The sequence below is a fragment of the Pleurodeles waltl genome, chromosome 2_2 (assembly GCF_031143425.1).
Source record: "Pleurodeles waltl isolate 20211129_DDA chromosome 2_2, aPleWal1.hap1.20221129, whole genome shotgun sequence".
NCBI lineage: Eukaryota > Metazoa > Chordata > Amphibia > Caudata > Salamandridae > Pleurodeles > Pleurodeles waltl.
In genome coordinates this window covers 349,250,332-349,270,566 of record NC_090439.1, presented here as the reverse complement: position 1 = coordinate 349,270,566, position 20,235 = coordinate 349,250,332, and the positions used below count along the sequence as shown (strand labels likewise).

The 20,235-nt window shown below is 47.1% G+C and overlaps 1 protein-coding gene across 1 annotated transcript in view; it reads left to right on the top strand.

Moving 5' to 3' along the window:
* LAMA1 (laminin subunit alpha 1) overlaps positions 1-20,235 on the top strand; it is a 979,910-nt gene that overhangs the window by 277,023 nt on the left and 682,652 nt on the right. Inside the window, exon 13 of the mRNA XM_069219856.1 lies at positions 19,002-19,103. Within this exon, the coding sequence (XP_069075957.1) occupies positions 19,002-19,103 (102 nt within the window). The remainder of the gene's footprint in view (positions 1-19,001; positions 19,104-20,235) is intronic.

Genomic DNA, 20,235 nt, shown 5'->3' with positions numbered 1-20,235 from the left:
GACCACCCTGGAAACCTCTTCCATCTTCACATAGCCCACGCAATAATCACCTTCATAGGGCTATAACAGAGGTGTATACAGGGTCAGTAATGGCAAGGGCAGAGGAAAGGGGGGAACTCCAAAAAGGAAAGGGCAGCCCAACCAAAACAGTGACACAACAAGTGTCGGGGGACGGTTTCAGGGTTTTGTGCCCCAATGGGAAGAAATCACCTCTGACCTTTAGGTTTTCAACATTTTACAGGAGGTATACTGTCTAGAACTCACGCAAACACCAATTCCTCCCTGCCAACAAAGAATGTCCACAGAATATTTGTGACTCTTCCAAGAGGAGATACAGGCCTTCCTTGCCAAAAGGGTCATAGAGCTAGTTCCACGACAGTACAGCAGAAAGGGGGTCTATTACCTGCACTTTCATATCACCAAGAAGGATAGTTCCCTAAGGCCCATCCGTAATTGCAGGCCCCTCAACAAATACAATCTGTGAGAGCATTTCCACATGGTGATTCTACAAGATGTCATACTACTATTGTAGCAAGGTGACTCCATGATCGCCCTCGATATGAAGGATGCCTGCTTCTGCAAAGCAGTCCACCCAGCTCATGAAATATATCTGAGGTTTGTGGTGAGTGGGCTACATTATCAGTTCAAAGTGCTTCTGTTTGGGGTTACCACAGCCCCAAGGGTTTTCATCAAATGTCTGGCTTTGATGGCAACTCATCGTAGAAGGAGAGTCATCCACTTGGTTCCCAACCTGGGTGACTGGCTGATCAAGAGTGCCACGCACCAATTATCAGAGATGTTATAAATTATGTCATAGAACATGTCTTGAGTGATGTAATATGTGAGGTTATAAGAAGTGCATGGCAGGGGTGCAAGTTATTGTTAGCTATGCAAACAATAACTGGTAAATGTCTGTGTTTTTTTAATTGCAAAATGTTACTGTTGTCCGTGACACATTCACCTATTACATTACTTTAAACTTTGGCTTTTTCAGTGCGTATATGACCTTTCAGCAAAGTTGTGCGACGTAAAATATTTTTATTGAACATCTTACCAAGAGACACTTTTATGGTAGAGAACGGTAGCCTGATTCCAGTTAGAAAACACATTTAACTTGCTGGAAATGTAAGCATTGTATAGTTGCATAGGAGAGTTGGATATACTTTTGACAGTTTGGAAAGCCACTAAAATCTACTGGCTGTGTGGATTTTGCAAATGAATGTGTTCAATCTTCAGTCATATATTTCTGCAGATACTGATTAGATTTCAGAATATACCTTTAGAATACCTTTTGGCACCCAGGTTCAACTTATATTTCTCAATTATTACTTGAGGACTGTTAACATTTCTGATGGAACCTGTAGTGTGATGAGCAGTTGGTTAAGGCCAAATGGTGCAATTAATATTTTGTTGTATTACAGTATTTTAATAGAGCTTACTATCCCTATGTGGGGTGCTAAAGCCTTGTACATGTGGGTAGCATGCTACGCTGTGTGGGTGTGTGGTTGAAAGAGTGTTGTATGTGCTTCAAACCTGCATAATAAAAGTCTCTATGCTTTGTGTAATGACCACTGAGGTGGGGTTAACCTTTTATGGGACACAGCTGTTAGCGATGTGGTTAATGAGGAAATGTGAGAGTAAGCTACAAGATTTTAAAATGTCTTGCTCTGATTAGCTCTGCAAGTCCCTTTATTCTTTTGCTAGTTTATTTTATATGCTCTCAATCAGATTTCTTATGCTGGCTAAGACAGGAAGTTGTCCACTGTGTGATGTTGTGGATCTGCAAGCCATAACAGGCATGAATAAAGAATGACAGGGAATCAAAGATCTACTAGGAAAGACTATGTCACAGTCCTCCTTTATATATTGTCATTATGAGTTGTCAGTTGAAGCGATTTGTCAAGATGTACTGCATTATTGTCAACCTTAACATCATTATAGTTTGTCAGTTTCTCAGAATGAGTGGTTTTTTGGAACTTGCATGGTGGACTATGTTAAGGTTCTCCAATGAGCAACAATTTGTGCCAAATCTGTTTGGTCCCAGAAGGCCTATAGTGAATGTTTTTTAAGTGTGCCGGACCAGGCTGTATCTGGCAGTCCAGTTGTCAGGAAGGTTCCGCACGTCTTTTCATACATTATACGCCTGTCCCAGTGACAATGACGGATAAGGTAATGATTTGGTATATGATATGATACAGTGACATGGATTATGTCAAATTGATGATGGGAGGACCATCATCCAGACTAGATGAACTGCCCTCCGTATTGTGGTTAGTTAGACATGTGAGGAATGGTAAACATAGTTTTAAATGCCTGTGAACATTTTGAAAGATATGTCATCAGCCTAGTTGCAGGCTTCCGTTGTACAGTGGTAGCTAGTGTTGATAAGAAAGAAATAGTTATTATATTCCATTCCTTATTTTAAGGTCATTATGAAATTATGCTAGGCAGAGCTTCCACATGTGGGCTGAATTCTTTTGTCTGTCTTCTTGGAATGTTGTGCTGGTCTATACTTTTCAAGGGCACTTGACTGTGCTTGTTTTGGGAGAAAGATCATCATTATGGGTTCTGTCCCATGGTCAGCTATTGCCTTAATCATCTTGGAAACAGCCATGTTTTCACCTCTGTTCTGAAATGTACATGCTACTGGATCTAAACAAAATATTCCTGGATGCTTCACGTCTTGGTGGCCATTGAGTTTGAGAGCTTGGTGGCTTGTAGCAACAACGTGGAGCCTTCTGTGGGTTTCTTATCACAAAGTGGTATGATGATCCATGGTGCAAGCCTAGAACACAGTGTTGTATTTTGCTTGTATTGTTTACATTTCATTTGTAAGTGTAGTGGTACATGTCCTTGGAAGGCTCTGTTGTTAATGCAGAGTGCTTTGAGCATGGAATATCTAGCTACAGATAGGCAGTGAATTATTTTCATGACTGGGGTCATGTGTTGTTAGCGATGAAGACCACTAAACAAGCATCAATCGACAGAGTTGAAACGGTGTCTCCTCCAAAGAGTCCCCAACCCTGCTAACATCAAAGAAAACTCCTTGCCCTACCAGGGTCCATTAGTCTACACAAAGGCACTCTAGCTGAAGTATATTCAGTGGCCCATTCAATTTTACAGAGTCTCTTGAATTCAGACCTGCCAAGCCTCAGCCCATGAGCAGTTGCTTAAGCTTGGTAGCAGAAGCAAAACACCACCTCTGGAGCATCCTTCACTAGATTAGCCCTGTACAGTGCCATATATGTATGCGAAGAGCGAAATAATCTGAGGCAGTGGCAGGCAAGCGTGCACCTTGGATATGGAGCCAGAGACTGCCCAGTCCTGCTCTGGTCAGCTGCTGTACAGGTGACAAGTTTGTGTCATGCTGACCACACTTGTAGCAACACACCTGGTGAAGGCAAATGTTGCAGGAGAGGCTGCTAAGATTGTCTGAAGGATGCACACACTTCTTTTTGTGTTGAGTCCCCTGAAGTACATTTACTATCTATTTTGCATATGTTGGAAGCTGGCTCCCTATATAGTGCACTAAAATGAAGTACACTGTGCAGAGTCCAGTGGATCACCAATTGGTATTGTAGAGGCAAAATAGAGAGGACTAATTCACTATTTGTGGTAGTTAGGACATATCAGAGGGTAGTGCTAAGCATTTGTTGTACTCACAGACACAATAAATGAGACACACACTCAAAGACTAAATCCAAAACCAGTTTAGAAAACTAACAATTCTTTTTATATATGTTGCAGTCCCAAGAACTACATAATCAGGTAAGTAGACTTTTAAGAATAAATACAGAGCTCTCTCAGTGTTAACCTATGAAGGAAATTCAATGTTCAGCATACACATGGTTAACAACGACTTATGAAGCCTATCTCAGGGAATTAAGATAAGTACTGGGAACTGATCAGACCCACACCAACAGGTCACACTGGGCTGCACTACAGCCGCCGGGTGGAGAGGTGCAGTAAGGCATTGGGTGCCCAATGGTTTCCCATGGGAGATTGACCCCATGACAAACAGGCTGCAGGCTCTGGCTGGAAAGCCAGTCGGGGACATCAAACATACCCCAAGTCTAACTGTGGTAGACTTGACATGCTTGGGGACGTAGGTACACCTTTGGTGCTGTTCTCCTTTGCCCAGGGGCGGCGGATGCAAGGGAATCTTTTGGTGCCTGTTTTTCTTGTGCAGGAGCACTCACGATCAGGGGGTCCTGTGAGTTCAGGCTGCAGGAGTTGTGAGGGAGACTGGCAGGGGTGGACCCAGGGTGGACAAAAGCTCTCAAAAGCCAGGGGATGTCGCTGGCATGGATAACCCACCTCAGCTGGGATCAGGGGTCACAGGTGCAGTGGTTGCTGTAGGTGTCAGGTTTTTCTCTCACCTCAAGTCTGGGGGAGAGGGGACCTGCATGCAGGGGATGCAGGCAACTTGGTTGAGTCCAGGAGGGGTGACACTTGCGTGGACTCAGGCTCAGGACAACTGGGGAGCCCTGCTGGCACCATGGGTTGGCTTCTCACCGGGTTGAGGTGGTCGGGGCAGAGGTCACTTCAGGTGTCATGTTTCCAGGCTGCAGAGTCCTTGTTTGATACTTTGTTGCTGAGCAGGTCTGCTGCTCACGGTCTGATGCTTTTTTTAGAAGGAAGATAGGCTCCCTGGGTTTTTTGAAGCTGCAGCTGCAGGACAAGTCTTTTTGTGCAGAGTCTGATGAGGTTAGTAAGCAGGCTGGAAGGACTGGTCTGGGGTCAGCTGCTTCTTATTCCTCTTCTTCTGCAGGGTCGACTCTTCTTTGTCCTTCTTCTTTGTAGGTAGCCAGGATCTGATTTCTAGGTTTCAGAGGCACCACCTAAATATTAACTTTAGGGGTGCTACAGGGAGTGCCAGGCAGTAGCCAATGGGCTGGTCACCTTTAGAGTGACTACACCCTTCTTAAGACCACTTCCAATGGGAAGTGGGCATAACCCTAGCTCTAGTGGCCTAATTCCTCCCAAGCAAGATGGAGAAATTTGAAAAGTAGTGTCCACTTCAGATCTTCCACTTTAGGGGGGTGGACTGGTGTAGGAAGTTGGCTCTGTATGTGCTATTTCAAAGTAAGGAATAGCATGCACAGAGTCCAAGGGTTCCCCTTAGAGGTAAAATAGTGGTAAAAAGAGATAATACTAATGCTCTATTTTGTGGTAGTGTGGTCGAGCAGTAGGCTTATCCAAGGAGTAGTGTTAAGCATTTGTTGTACATACACATAGACAATAAATGAGGTACACACACTCAGAGACAAATCCAGCCAATAGGTTTTGTTATAGAAAAATATCTTTTCTTAGTTTATTTTAAGAACCACAGGTTCAAATTTAACATGTAATATCTTGTTTGAAAGGTATTGCAGGTAAGTACATTAGGAACTTTGAATAATTTCAATTGCATGTATACTTTTCAAGTTATTCACGAATAGCTGTTTTAAAAGTGGACACTTAGTGCAATTTTCACAGTTCCTGGGGGAGGTAAGTTTTTGTTAGCTTTACCAGGTAAGTAAGACACTTACAGGGTTCAGTTCTTGGTCCAAGGTAGCCCACCGTTGGGGGTTCAGAGCAACCCCAAAGTCACCACACCACACCAGCAGCTCAGGGCCGGTCCGGTGCAGAGTTCAAAGTGGTGCCCAAAACGCATAGGCTAGAATGGAGAGAAGGGGGTGCCCCGGTTCCGGTCTGCTTGCAGGTAAGTACCCGCGTCTTCGGGGGGCAGACCAGGGGGGTTTTGTAGGGCACCGGGGGGGACACAAGCCCACACAGAAATTTTACCCTCAGCAGCGCGGGGGCGGCCGGGTGCAGTGTAGAAACAAGCGTCGGGTTTTCAATGTTAGTCTATGAGAGATCAGGGGATCTCTTTAGCGCTGCAGGCAGGCAAGGGGGGGCTTCCTCAGGGAAACCTCCACTTGGGCAAGGGAGAGGGACTCCTGGGGGTCACTTCTCCAGTGAAAGTCCGGTCCTTCAGGTCCTGGGGGCTGCGGGTGCAGGGTCTTTTCCAGGCGTCGGGACTTAGGTTTCAGAGAGTCGCGGTCAGGGGAAGCCTCGGGATTCCCTCTGCAGGCGGCGCTGTGGGGGCTCAGGGGGGACAGGTTTTGGTACTCACAGTCGTAGAGTAGTCCGGGGGTCCTCCCTGAGGTGTTGGTTCTCCACCAGCCGAGTCGGGGTCGCCGGGTGCAGTGTTGCAAGTCTCACGCTTCTTGCGGGGAGTTGCAGGGTTCTTTAAAGCTGCTTCTTGAGACAAAGTTGCAGTCTTTTTGGAGCAGGTCCGCTGTCCTCGGGAGTTTCTTGTCGTCGTCGAAGCAGGGCAGTCCTCAGAGGATTCAGAGGTCGCTGGTCCCTTTGGAAGGCGTCGCTGGAGCAGAGTTCTTTGGAAGGCAGGAGACAGGCCGGTGAGTTTCTGGAGCCAAGGCAGTTGTCTTCTGGTCTTCCTCTGCAGGGGTTTTCAGCTGGGCAGTCCTTCTTCTTGTTGTTGCAGGAATCTAATTTTCTAGGGTTCAGGGTAGCCCTTAAATACTAAATTTAAGGGCGTGTTTAGGTCTGGGGGGTTAGTAGCCAATGGCTACTAGCCCTGAGGGTGGGTACACCCTCTTTGTGCCTCCTCCCAAGGGGAGGGGGTCACAATCCTAACCCTATTGGGGGAATCCTCCATCTGCAAGATGGAGGATTTCTAAAAGTTAGAGTCACCTCAGCTCAGGACACCTTAGGGGCTGTCCTGACTGGCCAGTGACTCCTCCTTGTTGCTTTCTTTGTTCCCTCCAGCCTTGCCGCCAAAAGTGGGGGCCGTGGCCGGAGGGGGCGGGCAACTCCACTAAGCTGGAGTGCCCTGCTGGGCTGTGACAAAGGGGTGAGCCTTTGAGGCTCACCGCCAGGTGTTACAGCTCCTGCCTGGGGGAGGTGTTAGCATCTCCACCCAGCGCAGGCTTTGTTACTGGCCTCAGAGTGACAAAGGCACTCTCCCCATGGGGCCAGCAACATGTCTCTAGTGTGGCAGGCTGCTGGAACTAGTCAGCCTACACAGACAGTCGGTTAAGTTTCAGGGGGCACCTCTAAGGTGCCCTCTGGGGTGTATTTTGCAATAAAATGTACACTGGCATCAGTGTGCATTTATTGTGCTGAGAAGTTTGATACCAAACTTCCCAGTTTTCAGTGTAACCATTATGGTGCTGTGGAGTTCGTGTTTGACAAACTCCCAGACCATATACTCTTATGGCTACCCTGCACTTACAATGTCTAAGGTTTTGTTTAGACACTGTAGGGGTACCATGCTCATGCACTGGTACCCTCACCTATGGTATAGTGCACCCTGCCTTAGGGCTGTAAGGCCTGCTAGAGGGGTGACTGACCTATACTTGCATAGGCAGTGAGAGGCTGGCATGGCACCCTGAGGGGAGTGCCATGTCGACTTACTCGTTTTGTTCTCACTAGCACACACAAGCTGGCAAGCAGTGTGTCTGTGCTGAGTGAGAGGTCTCCAGGGTGGCATAAGACATGCTGCAGCCCTTAGAGACCTTCCTTGGCATCAGGGCCCTTGGTACTAGAAGTACCAGTTACAAGGGACTTATCTGGATGCCAGGGTCTGCCAATTGTGGATACAAAAGTACAGGTTAGGGAAAGAACACTGGTGCTGGGGCCTGGTTAGCAGGCCACAGCACACTTTCAATTGTAAACATAGCATCAGCAAAGGCAAAAAGTCAGGGGGCAACCATGCCAAGGAGGCATTTCCTTACACAACCCCCCCCCCCAAACGAAAGAGGATGAGACTAACCTTTCCCAAGAGAGTCTTCATTTTCTAAGTGGAAGAACCTGGAAAGGCCATCTGCATTGGCATGGGCAGTCCCAGGTCTGTGTTCCACTATGAAGTCCATTCCCTGTAGGGAGATGGACCACCTCAACAGTTTAGGATTTTCACCTTTCATTTGCATCAGCCATTTGAGAGGTCTGTGGTCAGTTTGAACTAGGAAGTGAGTCCCAAAGAGGTATGGTCTCAGCTTCTTCAGGGACCAAACCACAGCAAAGGCCTCCCTCTCAATGGCACTCCAACGCTGCTCCCTGGGGAGTAACCTCCTGCTAATGAAAGCAACAGGCTGGTCAAGGCCATCATCATTTGTTTGGGACAAAACTGCCCCTATCCCATGTTCAGAGGCATCTGTCTGCACAATGAACTGCTTAGAATAATCTGGAGCTTTTAGAACTGGTGCTGAGCACATTGCTTGTTTCAGGGTGTCAAAGGCCTGTTGGCATTCCACAGTCCAGTTCACTTTCTTGGGCATTTTCTTGGAGGTGAGTTCAGTGAGGGCTGTCACAATGGATCCATATCCCTTCACAAACCTCCTGTAATACCCAGTCAAGCCAAGGAATGCCCTGACTTGAGTCTGGGTTTTTGGAGCTACCCAGTCCAGAATAGTCTGGATCTTGGGTTGGAGTGGCTGAACTTGGCCTCCACCTACAAGGTGGCCCAAGTAAACCACAGTTCCCTGCCCTATCTGGCATTTGGATGCCTTGATAGAGAGGCCTGCAGATTGCAGAGCCTTCAAAACCTTCTTCAGGTGGACCAGGTGATCCTGCCAGGTGGAGCTAAAGACAGCAATATCATCAAGATAAGCTGTGCTAAAGGACTCCAAGCCAGCAAGGACTTGATTCACCAACCTTTGGAAGGTGGCAGGGGCATTCTTTAAACCAAAGGGCATAACAGTAAACTGATAATGCCCATCAGGTGTGGAGAATGCTGTTTTCTCTTTTGCTCCAGGTGCCATTTTTATTTGCCAGTACCCTGCTGTCAAGTCAAAGGTACTTAAGAATTTGGCAGCACCTAATTTATTTATGAGCTCATCAGCTCTAGGAATTGGATGAGCATCTGTCTTGGTGACAGAATTGAGCCCTCTGTAGTCCACACAAAACCTCATCTCTTTCTTTCCATCTTTGGTGTGAGGTTTGGGGACTAAGACCACTGGGCTAGCCCAGGGGCTGTCAGAGCGCTCAATTACTCCCAATTCCAGCATCTTGTGGACTTCCACCTTGATGCTTTCCTTAACATGGTCAGACTGTCTAAAGATTTTGTTTTTGACAGGCATGCTGTCTCCTGTGTCCACATCATGGGTACACAGGTGTGTCTGACCAGGGGTTAAGGAGAAGAGTTCAGGAAACTGTTGTAGGACTCTCCTACAATCAGCTTGCTGTTGGCCAGAGAGGGTGTCTGAGTAGATCACTCCATCTACTGAGCCATCTTTTGGGTCTGATGATAGAAGATCAGGGAGAGGTTCACTCTCTGCCTCCTGGTCCTCATCTGTTACCATCAACAGATTTACATCAGCCCTGTCGTGGAAGAGCTTAAGGCGGTTCACATGGATCACCCTCTTGGGGCTCCTGCTTGTGCCCAGGTCCACCAGGTAGGTGACCTGACTCTTCCTTTCTAGCACTGGGTAAGGGCCACTCCATTTGTCCTGGAGTGCCCTGGGAGCCACAGGCTCCAGAACCCAGACTTTCTGCCCTGGTTGGAACTCAACCAGTGCAGCCTTTTGGTCATACCAAAACTTCTGGAGCTGTTGGCTGGCCTCAAGGTTTTTGGTTGCCTTTTCCATGTACTCTGCCATTCTAGAGCGAAGGCCAAGTACATAGTCCACTATGTCTTGTTTAGGCTCATGAAGAGGTCTCTCCCAGCCTTCTTTAACAAGAGCAAGTGGTCCCCTTACAGGGTGGCCAAACAGAAGTTCAAAGGGTGAGAATCCTACTCCCTTCTGTGGCACCTCTCTGTAAGCAAAAAGCAGACATGGCAAGAGGACATCCCATCTCCTTTTGAGTTTTTGTGGGAGCCCCATGATCATGCCTTTTAATGTCTTGTTGAATCTCTCAACTAAGCCATTAGTTTGTGGATGGTATGGTGTAGTGAATTTGTAAGTCACTCCACACTCATTCCACATGTGTTTTAGGTATGCTGACATGAAGTTGGTACCTCTTTCAGACACCACCTCCTTAGGGAAACCCACTCTGGTAAAGATACCAATGAGGGCCTTGGCTACTGCAGGGGCAGTAGTCGACCTAAGGGGAATAGCTTCAGGATACCTAGTAGCATGATCCACTACTACTAGGATGTACATATTTCCTGAGGCTGTGGGAGGTTCCAGTGGACCAACTATGTCCACACCCACTCTTTCAAAGGGGACCCCCACCACTGGAAGTGGAATGAGGGGGGCCTTTGGGTGCCCACCTGTCTTACCACTGGATTGACAGGTGGGGCAGGAGAGGCAAAACTCCTTAACCTTCTGGGACATATTGGGCCAGTAGAAGTGGTTGACTAACCTCTCCCACGTCTTGGTTTGTCCCAAATGCCCAGCAAGGGGAATATCATGGGCTAAGGTCAGAATAAACTCTCTGAACGACTGAGGCACTACCACTCTCCTAGTGGTACCAGGTTTGGGGTCTCTGGCCTCAGTGTACAGGAGTCCATCTTCCCAATAGACCCTATGTGTTCCATTTTTCTTGCCCTTGGACTCTTCAGCAGCTTGCTGCCTAAGGCCTTCAAGAGAGGGACAGGTTTCTTGTCCCTTACACAGCTCCTCCCTTGAGGGTCCCCCTGGGCCTAAGAGCTCAACCTGATAAGGTTCAAGCTCCAAAGGCTCAGTTCCCTCAGAGGGCAGAACTTCTTCCTGAGAAGAGAGGTTCTCTTTTTCTGACTGTGTTGCAGTTGGTTTCCCAACTGACTTTCCTTTTCTCTTGGTAGGCTGGGCCATTTTTCCAGACTCCAGCTCTACTTTTTCACCCTGTGCCTTGCATTGTGCTCTTGTTTTTACACACACCAGTTCAGGGATACCCAGCATTGCTGCATGGGTTTTTAGTTCTACCTCAGCCCATGCTGAGGACTCCAGGTCATTTCCAAGCAGACAGTCTACTGGGATGTTTGAGGAGACCACCACCTGTTTCAGGCCATTGACCCCTCCCCATTCTAAAGTTACCATTGCCATGGGATGTGCTTTAGTTTGATTGTCAGCATTGGTGACTGTATAAGTTTTTCCAGTCAGGTATTGGCCAGGGGAAACCAGTTTCTCTGTCACCATGGTGACACTGGCACCTGTATCCCTCAGGCCCTCTACACTTGTCCCATTAATAAAGAGCTGCTGCCTGTATTTTTGCATGTTAGGAGGCCAGGCAGCTAGTGTGGCTAAATCCACCCCACCCTCAGAGACTAGAGTAGCTTCAGTGTGGACCCTGATTTGCTCTGGGCACACTGTTGATCCCACTTGGAGACTAGCCATTCCAGTGTTACCTGGATTGGAGTTTGGAGTGGAACTTTTCTTGGGACAGGCCTTGTCTCCAGTTTGGTGTCCAGACTGACTACAGTTTCGACACCAGGCCTTTTTGGGATCAAAGTTTTTACCCTTGTACCCAGGATTGTTTTGTGAAGAGGCTCTGGGCCCACCCTCCTGTGCAGGTTTTTGGGGGCCTGTAGAAGACTCTTTACTATTTTTATTTTTGGCTGTCTCACCACCTTTCCCCTGGGGAGGTTTTGTGACCCCTTTCTTTTGGTCACCCCCTGTGGAAGTTTTGGACACCCTAGTCTTGACCCAATGGTCCGCCTTCTTTCCCAATTCTTGGGGAGAAATTGGTCCTAGGTCTACCAGATGCTGATGCAGTTTATCATTGAAACAATTACTTAACAGGTGTTCTTTCACAAATAAATTGTACAGCCCATCATAATTACTTACACCACTGCCTTGAATCCAACCACCTAGTGTTTTTACTGAGTAGTCTACAAAGTCAACCCAGGTCTGGCTCGAGGATTTTTGAGCCCCCCTGAATCTAATCCTATACTCCTCAGTGGAGAATCCAAAGCCCTCAATCAGGGTACCCTTCATGAGGTCATAAGATTCTGCATCTTTTCCAGAGAGTGTGAGGAGTCTATCCCTACACTTTCCTGTGAACATTTCCCAAAGGAGAGCACCCCAGTGAGATCTGTTCACTTTTCTGGTTACACAAGCCCTCTCAAAAGCTGTGAACCATTTGGTGATGTCATCACCATCTTCATATTTAGTTACAATCCCTTTGGGGATTTTCAACATGTCAGGAGAATCTCTGACCCTAGTTATGTTGCTGCCACCATTGATGGGTCCTAGGCCCATCTCTTGTCTTTCCCTCTCTATGGCTAGGATCTGTCTTTCCAAAGCCAATCTTTTGACCATCCTGGCTAACTGGATGTCCTCTTCACTGGGGTTATCCTCAGTGATTTCAGAGTTGTTGGTCCCTCCTGTGAGGGAACCAGCATCTCTGACTATTATTTGTGGAGTCAGGGCTTGAGAAGCCCTGCTCTCCCTAAGTAGGACTGGAGGGGGGGAATTTCCCTCCAAGTCACTATCTTCATCCTCTGAGTTGCCACCCTCAGAGGGGTTGGCCTTTTCAAACTCTGCCAAAAGCTCCTGGAGCTGTATTTTGGTAGGTTTGGGGCCCATTGTTATTTTCTTTAGTTTACAGAGTGACCTTAGCTCTCTCATCTGTAGATGGAGGTAAGGTGTGGTGTCGAGTTCCACCACAGTCACATCTGTGCTAGACATTTTGCTTCTAAAAGTTGGAGTACTTTTTAAGAATCTACAACTAGTTCTAGGTTCTAATTCAAACTTTTACAAACTTTTAAACTCTAAAAGAAATGCTAAACAGGATCTAACACAAGGCCCTAGCAGGACTTTAAAGAATTTAGAAAACTTTTCAAATTGCAAAAAATCAATTTCTAATGACAATTTTGGAATTTGTCGTGTGATCAGGTATTGGCTGAGTAGTCCAGCAAATGCAAAGTCTTGTACCCCACCGCTGATCCACCAATGTAGGAAGTTGGCTCTGTATGTGCTATTTCAAAGTAAGGAATAGCATGCACAGAGTCCAAGGGTTCCCCTTAGAGGTAAAATAGTGGTAAAAAGAGATAATACTAATGCTCTATTTTGTGGTAGTGTGGTCGAGCAGTAGGCTTATCCAAGGAGTAGTGTTAAGCATTTGTTGTACATACACATAGACAATAAATGAGGTACACACACTCAGAGACAAATCCAGCCAAAAGGTTTTGTTATAGAAAAATATATTTTCTTAGTTTATTTTAAGAACCACAGGTTCAAATTTAACATGTAATATCTTGTTTGAAAGGTATTGCAGGTAAGTACATTAGGAACTTTGAATCATTTCAATTGCATGTATACTTTTCAAGTTATTCACGAATAGCTGTTTTAAAAGTGGACACTTAGTGCAATTTTCACAGTTCCTGGGGGAGGTAAGTTTTTGTTAGCTTTACCAGGTAAGTAAGACACTTACAGGGTTCAGTTCTTGGTCCAAGGTAGCCCACCGTTGGGGGTTCAGAGCAACCCCAAAGTCACCACACCACACCAGCAGCTCAGGGCCGGTCCGGTGCAGAGTTCAAAGTGGTGCCCAAAACGCATAGGCTAGAATGGAGAGAAGGGGGTGCCCCGGTTCCGGTCTGCTTGCAGGTAAGTACCCGCGTCTTCGGGGGGCAGACCAGGGGGGTTTTGTAGGGCACCGGGGGGGACACAAGCCCACACAGAAATTTCACCCTCAGCAGCGCGGGGGCGGCCGGGTGCAGTGTAGAAACAAGCGTCGGGTTTTCAATGTTAGTCTATGAGAGATCAGGGGATCTCTTTAGCGCTGCAGGCAGGCAAGGGGGGGCTTCCTCGGGGAAACCTCCACTTGGGCAAGGGAGAGGGACTCCTGGGGGTCACTTCTCCAGTGAAAGTCCGGTCCTTCAGGTCCTGGGGGCTGCGGGTGCAGGGTCTTTTCCAGGCGTCGGGACTTAGGTTTCAGAGAGTCGCGGTCAGGGGAAGCCTCGGGATTCCCTCTGCAGGCGGCGCTGTGGGGGCTCAGGGGGGACAGGTTTTGGTACTCACAGTCGTAGAGTAGTCCGGGGGTCCTCCCTGAGGTGTTGGTTCTCCACCAGCCGAGTCGGGGTCGCCGGGTGCAGTGTTGCAAGTCTCACGCTTCTTGCGGGGAGTTGCAGGGTTCTTTAAAGCTGCTTCTTGAGACAAAGTTGCAGTCTTTTTGGAGCAGGTCCGCTGTCCTCGGGAGTTTCTTGTCGTCGTCGAAGCAGGGCAGTCCTCAGAGGATTCAGAGGTCGCTGGTCCCTTTGGAAGGCGTCGCTGGAGCAGAGTTCTTTGGAAGGCAGGAGACAGGCCGGTGAGTTTCTGGAGCCAAGGCAGTTGTTGTCTTCTGGTCTTCCTCTGCAGGGGTTTTCAGCTGGGCAGTCCTTCTTCTTGTTGTTGCAGGAATCTAATTTTCTAGGGTTCAGGGTAGCCCTTAAATACTAAATTTAAGGGCGTGTTTAGGTCTGGGGGGTTAGTAGCCAATGGCTACTAGCCCTGAGGGTGGGTACACCCTCTTTGTGCCTCCTCCCAAGGGGAGGGGGTCACAATCCTAACCCTATTGGGGGAATCCTCCATCTGCAAGATGGAGGATTTCTAAAAGTTAGAGTCACCTCAGCTCAGGACACCTTAGGGGCTGTCCTGACTGGCCAGTGACTCCTCCTTGTTGCTTTCTTTGTTCCCTCCAGCCTTGCCGCCAAAAGTGGGGGCCGTGGCCGGAGGGGGCGGGCAACTCCACTAAGCTGGAGTGCCCTGCTGGGCTGTGACAAAGGGGTGAGCCTTTGAGGCTCACCGCCAGGTGTTACAGCTCCTGCCTGGGGGAGGTGTTAGCATCTCCACCCATCGCAGGCTTTGTTACTGGCCTCAGAGTGACAAAGGCACTCTCCCCATGGGGCCAGCAACATGTCTCTAGTGTGGCAGGCTGCTGGAACTAGTCAGCCTACACAGACAGTCGGTTAAGTTTCAGGGGGCACCTCTAAGGTGCCCTCTGGGGTGTATTTTGCAATAAAATGTACACTGGCATCAGTGTGCATTTATTGTGCTGAGAAGTTTGATACCAAACTTCCCAGTTTTCAGTGTAGCCATTATGGTGCTGTGGAGTTCGTGTTTGACAAACTCCCAGACCATATACTCTTATGGCTACCCTGCACTTACAATGTCTAAGGTTTTGTTTAGACACTGTAGGGGTACCATGCTCATGCACTGGTACCCTCACTTATGGTATAGTGCACCCTGCCTTAGGGCTGTAAGGCCTGCTAGAGGGGTGACTGACCTATACTTGCATAGGCAGTGAGAGGCTGGCATGGCACCCTGAGGGGAGTGCCATGTCGACTTACTCGTTTTGTTCTCACTAGCACACACAAGCTGGCAAGCAGTGTGTCTGTGCTGAGTGAGAGGTCTCCAGGGTGGCATAAGACATGCTGCAGCCCTTAGAGACCTTCCTTGGCATCAGGGCCCTTGGTACTAGAAGTACCAGTTACAAGGGACTTATCTGGATGCCAGGGTCTGCCAATTGTGGATACAAAAGTACAGGTTAGGGAAAGAACACTGGTGCTGGGGCCTGGTTAGCAGGCCACAGCACACTTTCAATTGTAAACATAGCATCAGCAAAGGCAAAAAGTCAGGGGGCAACCATGCCAAGGAGGCATTTCCTTACAACTGGCATGAAGGGGTACTCCTCTCAGGACAGGGGGGGTTGGTCATCTTCACCATCTGGAGATACCTGGGTTGCATTTCAAAGGTGGCAAGGCCTTTGAAGAATCCCACCCTGGAATGTCCATCCTGCTATCGATGAGGTGCTATTGCCTCTGCCCAGAGCAGGCCTTTGTTCTGGGTCTCTGAGCGCATTGGCCCTAAGCTGGGGGGGGGGGGCAGAACTCAGTCTAGGGTGGCTGCACTGGTTTATACCAGTTAGTGAACGCACCAGTAGCTGGGTAGGTTTTCAGAGGGGCACTTCTAAGGTAAGGTGCCCTCTGTGTGCATTTGTTAATAAATCCATCACTGGAGTCAGTGAAGGTTTACTATTCTGAGATATTTAATACCAAACATCCCAGGATTCACAGATGCCATCATGTAGCTGTGGAACTTGTAATGACCAGTGCCCAGCACATTCATTTAAAATGGCTTCCCTGTGCACTTGCTGTGCCTCAGAATCGACAGAGACATAGCAGGGGCATATCTGCTCATGCAGATATGCCCTCAAGTGTGCCTCGATGCACCCAGTCTTAGGTGTGACTTACACTTTGGACATGCAGTGATAAGGGGCCTGGCACACAGGGGTGTGTGCCACGTCGTGTTTTCAACTTAGCCTGCACCCACACATGCAGCCTGTACTGGCAGCACTTTTGTGAGTTTGGTGAGGGCCCCCTGAGGGTGGCACAAATGATGCTTCAGCCCTCAGAGACCTTCCTTAGTACCCCAGGTCCTAGGTGCAAGGGATACCATTTACAGTGGTTGTTAAGGATTTTGTCAATTGTGCAAACACCTGTGTGGTTTTGAGGAAAGAGATTTGGCATTGGGGACATGGTTAGCAGGGACCCAGTGCACTAATAGCTAAAGTGACATCAGATACCAGGCAACGAGTGGGGGCTAACTATGTCAAAAATGTTAGTTCCATTTGTGCTAGAAACCTATTTTTGCAGTAACTTACAGAGTATGCAATAGGTGATGAATTCTTTGGCTCATATAGGAACTCCTTATTTGTGCAGATTCTGTTGCAGCTTCAAAACTGTGTTACTCAAGTAGCTAAGATTATATTGCACTGAAGATACTGGATGGTTACAAACACATACATCATCAGATCTGATTCGCCACTCAAACCTATAAAAACATTGTCTTGTTTTTATCATGAATCCAGTTTGTTGGTGTGCGTTGTCTCTTTCTGGGATTTCTTGTTTTTTTCTTCAGCGATTCTTTGATGTGATGCCACGAATAGAGAGAGCCATCCTTCTGTTCATAGACAGATAACTTGAAATGTTTTGAGAACAATGCTCAAAAAATGTCTGGAAGGATTTTCCTGCGGTGTTTAAGTCTTCCATGCTCCAAAAGAGGATACTTCTGTTTCTTGTTTTCAATTTAGGAGCTCTATTGAAGCAGATAAGTGTGCCATTGAGTAGCCACCTATATTTTACCTTATTCCAGATTGTTTCATATTTGTTGAAAGGTCTAAATAGATTTTTCAGGAGACCTATTAACACTTGCAGTTCTCTACATACTGTGATAATGTTATTGACAATGAGGGGGTCATTATGATCCCGGCGGGTGGCGATAATGTGGCGGTAGTAACGCCAACAGGTTGGCAGTACTTACCGCCACATTATGACCGTGGCAGACCCGCAACTGTAATACCGCTGATAACGCCAGGCTGATGCCAGCCTGCAGCCTGGCGGTCCCGGCGGTTGTAATCGCCAGGGCAGGGATTATGAGTCCCCATCCACCATCATGTCCATGGTGGTAAACACCGTCATGGAAAGGCTGGTGGTATGGGAGAGTCGGGGGCCCCTGGGAGCCCCTGCAGTGCCCATGCTCTTGACATGAGCACTGCAGTGGCCCCCATGCACAGCCTTTTGATCAGTGCCCAGTGCATACCTTAAGATGGCTTCCGTATTTGCTTTTAATGTCTAAGAATTGACTTATGCATATATGTCCACACATCTAGCATAGTGTACCCTGCCTTAGGGCTCCAAGCCTGCTGTAGGGGTGACTTACACATAGCCCATGCTATGTTTTGTATGACACTGGAGTGTACCATGTCATGTTTCCAAGCATGATTTGCACCATGTCACGCATCCTGCAATGTGTAAAGGTTTGTGTGTGGTTCCCTTTGGGTGGCATAAGACATGCTTCAGGCCTTAAAGGCCCTTTTTAGTACCCATGCCCTAGGTACCAAGGGTACCATTTACTTAGGACTTACGGGGATGCTGAAGTCCATGCCATTTGGGTTACAATTAGACTTTGCTTGTTTTAGGAGAAAGAGCACTGTCACTGAGGTCTGACTAGGAGGCTCCATTGCGCTGTCAGAGTCGAAAACTAGCATCTAGTACTTTTAAAGGGGGCAAAAGGTGGGGAAGCCTCTTCAAAGAAGTCCAGTTCCCTCTGCAAGAGTTAGGAGTAAAAATTTTGCTCCAGCAGGATGACAGAGTAAAAACGTTGTTGCTCTGACGGAGTAACCATACTCCTTATTCAGAAATGTCTCTCGCTCCAGCGGACAGCTCTTATGTTGGAGGGAATCACTGTCACAATGGTTCCTGTCAATGCATTAAAATATGCTGTAGGCTCAGTCAACATGACAGTGCCATCCGGCACACTTTCAATATATTTTCTACTTTTAACAACAAAATCTGAAAGCAGGATTTTCTTTTTGAAAATAAAAAATGCATCAGCTTCAACTCCCTCTCACACCCTCCACCTCCCCATCCATGGGAGATTGCTCCCATGGGGGGTCATTAAAATATTTTTACTTTTCACTTACCACCAAATTTTGGACGACAGTGTGTTAAAGAAAAAAATTTACATGTGTCCGCTCACTCCAAAGAGGTCAGGCATACAAATAGCTAAACCTCTGATGACCCTTACTTCGTCAGCCCATCACAAGGGTATTTTAGAGGTATAGAACTTCAGTTTGGTGGCAATGATACTCCGTCACCATTGAGACCACACCCTCTCCCAAACTCTAAATCAAGTCCTCAGTGTGCACAGTATGAACCTATTCATTTTCCATTCTCTATACCATCAAGAACTTGTACGCCATTGGATGCACTGCATTGCCTTTACAGCCTTACATCTTCAATAGGTAACACTTGCATGTGCAACGTTGTTGGAGCAGAAACCCATCAGTGGTCACCCTCTAAAGTAAGCGCAATCATCCACACTACTACCTAGACTCTATCCTAGAATCAGAAAATAGCCACAGCACTTCAGGAAGGTTTTCTTCAGACAACATTTAATTTAATGTATATAACATGACAGTGGGATACTAAAGCCCCCTGGAAGCAGGTCGCTGACACCAGCTATGTGCTCCTGAAAGTTCTGAAATAGAATATGCCAATAGATTATCTGGCCATCTCTATTAATTATATGTATGACAAACATCTCTCTTGCCACATACAGTGCTTCCATTTTTATCTTTTAATTTAATTTCAGTTAACAGCCTATGGCGGTTTCTTGAAATACACAGTGTCTTATGACATTCCAGTGGACTCTGCGGAAAATGATTTGCTGTCTGACGTGGATGTAATCATTCAGGTAATTTATTTTTCTGTACTCATTGTGTTAGTTGTATTGTTAAAGCAAAACAAATATGTATAGGATATATAATACTGTAAATAGTAAATGTTACTATTATTCAACTTAATGGCACTCATGTTATCGATCTCCGAAAGATGAAAACATTGAGTCAGCCTCTTGATTTAGATACTGCACCAAGAACACAGCATTTATCACATGAGCGGGGCAGGAGTCCGATAATTGCTCAGAAAACCTGGACCACATTTCCTGGCTACATATTCTGAACTGTCTTATGTGTTCCCCTCAGTTAAGTTGACATTCTGTAAGTCCACTTGAGGTTCTCTATGATTTTGTGTCACAGTCACTGTTTGAGTCTAGCCCCCTTTGACATCCCTTTAAGAGATAGCCCAAAGTGTTTTCCCACCAATAGTCGAAGGTGGCAAGCTCCCCCTCCTATCAAGGGAGACTGGTGGATTGTACCCCACCAGGAAGCTTGCTTACATGTTTTTGTGTTTTCCTAGTATAAACATCTTAGCAATGAGCCATAAGTGGCGTCCTTGCATTCTATAGAGCTCTATAGTATGCCTGGTATGCAGTTTGTTGTGTGTGTGCTGTTGTGCTCTGTGTGTCTTGTGCATAGGATCTTGAGACTGTGGGCAGAGTGAATAATGTACTGGTGTGCATAGAGAAAATGGCACGTATATCTGCACAATATGATGGTTTAGAACACCTTTGTTCTCTGTGGTTCTGACAACTTTCATGCCTTTTATTCCTGTCTGAACTGTACATAACTGGAGGGCTGTGGGTAACACATCTACCCCCTACCAAATTAGCATCCCTCCACTCAACTACAAGCCCACTTTTCCCCATTTCCCCATGTAGCCAGCTGCCAAGGGTAGATGGCTGAGACTGTCTCTTCCCAACCCAGATAGGTTTTGACCAGTCAGTCGTCTGTCTAGCAAAAATCACAGGAAGAAGAGGACAAAGTAGGAAAATGCACTTTTTGTGAGGTTTCAAAATGGAAATTAAACTTCTCCTTTAGTTGACTTTGGCACCCTTGCAGTGCTCCTAAATTAGGATAAGATTCTGACCTCTCTGAGTGCTTATCTTGAACTTTGTCAGGGTATCCAAGAAAATGTAGTCATCAGCC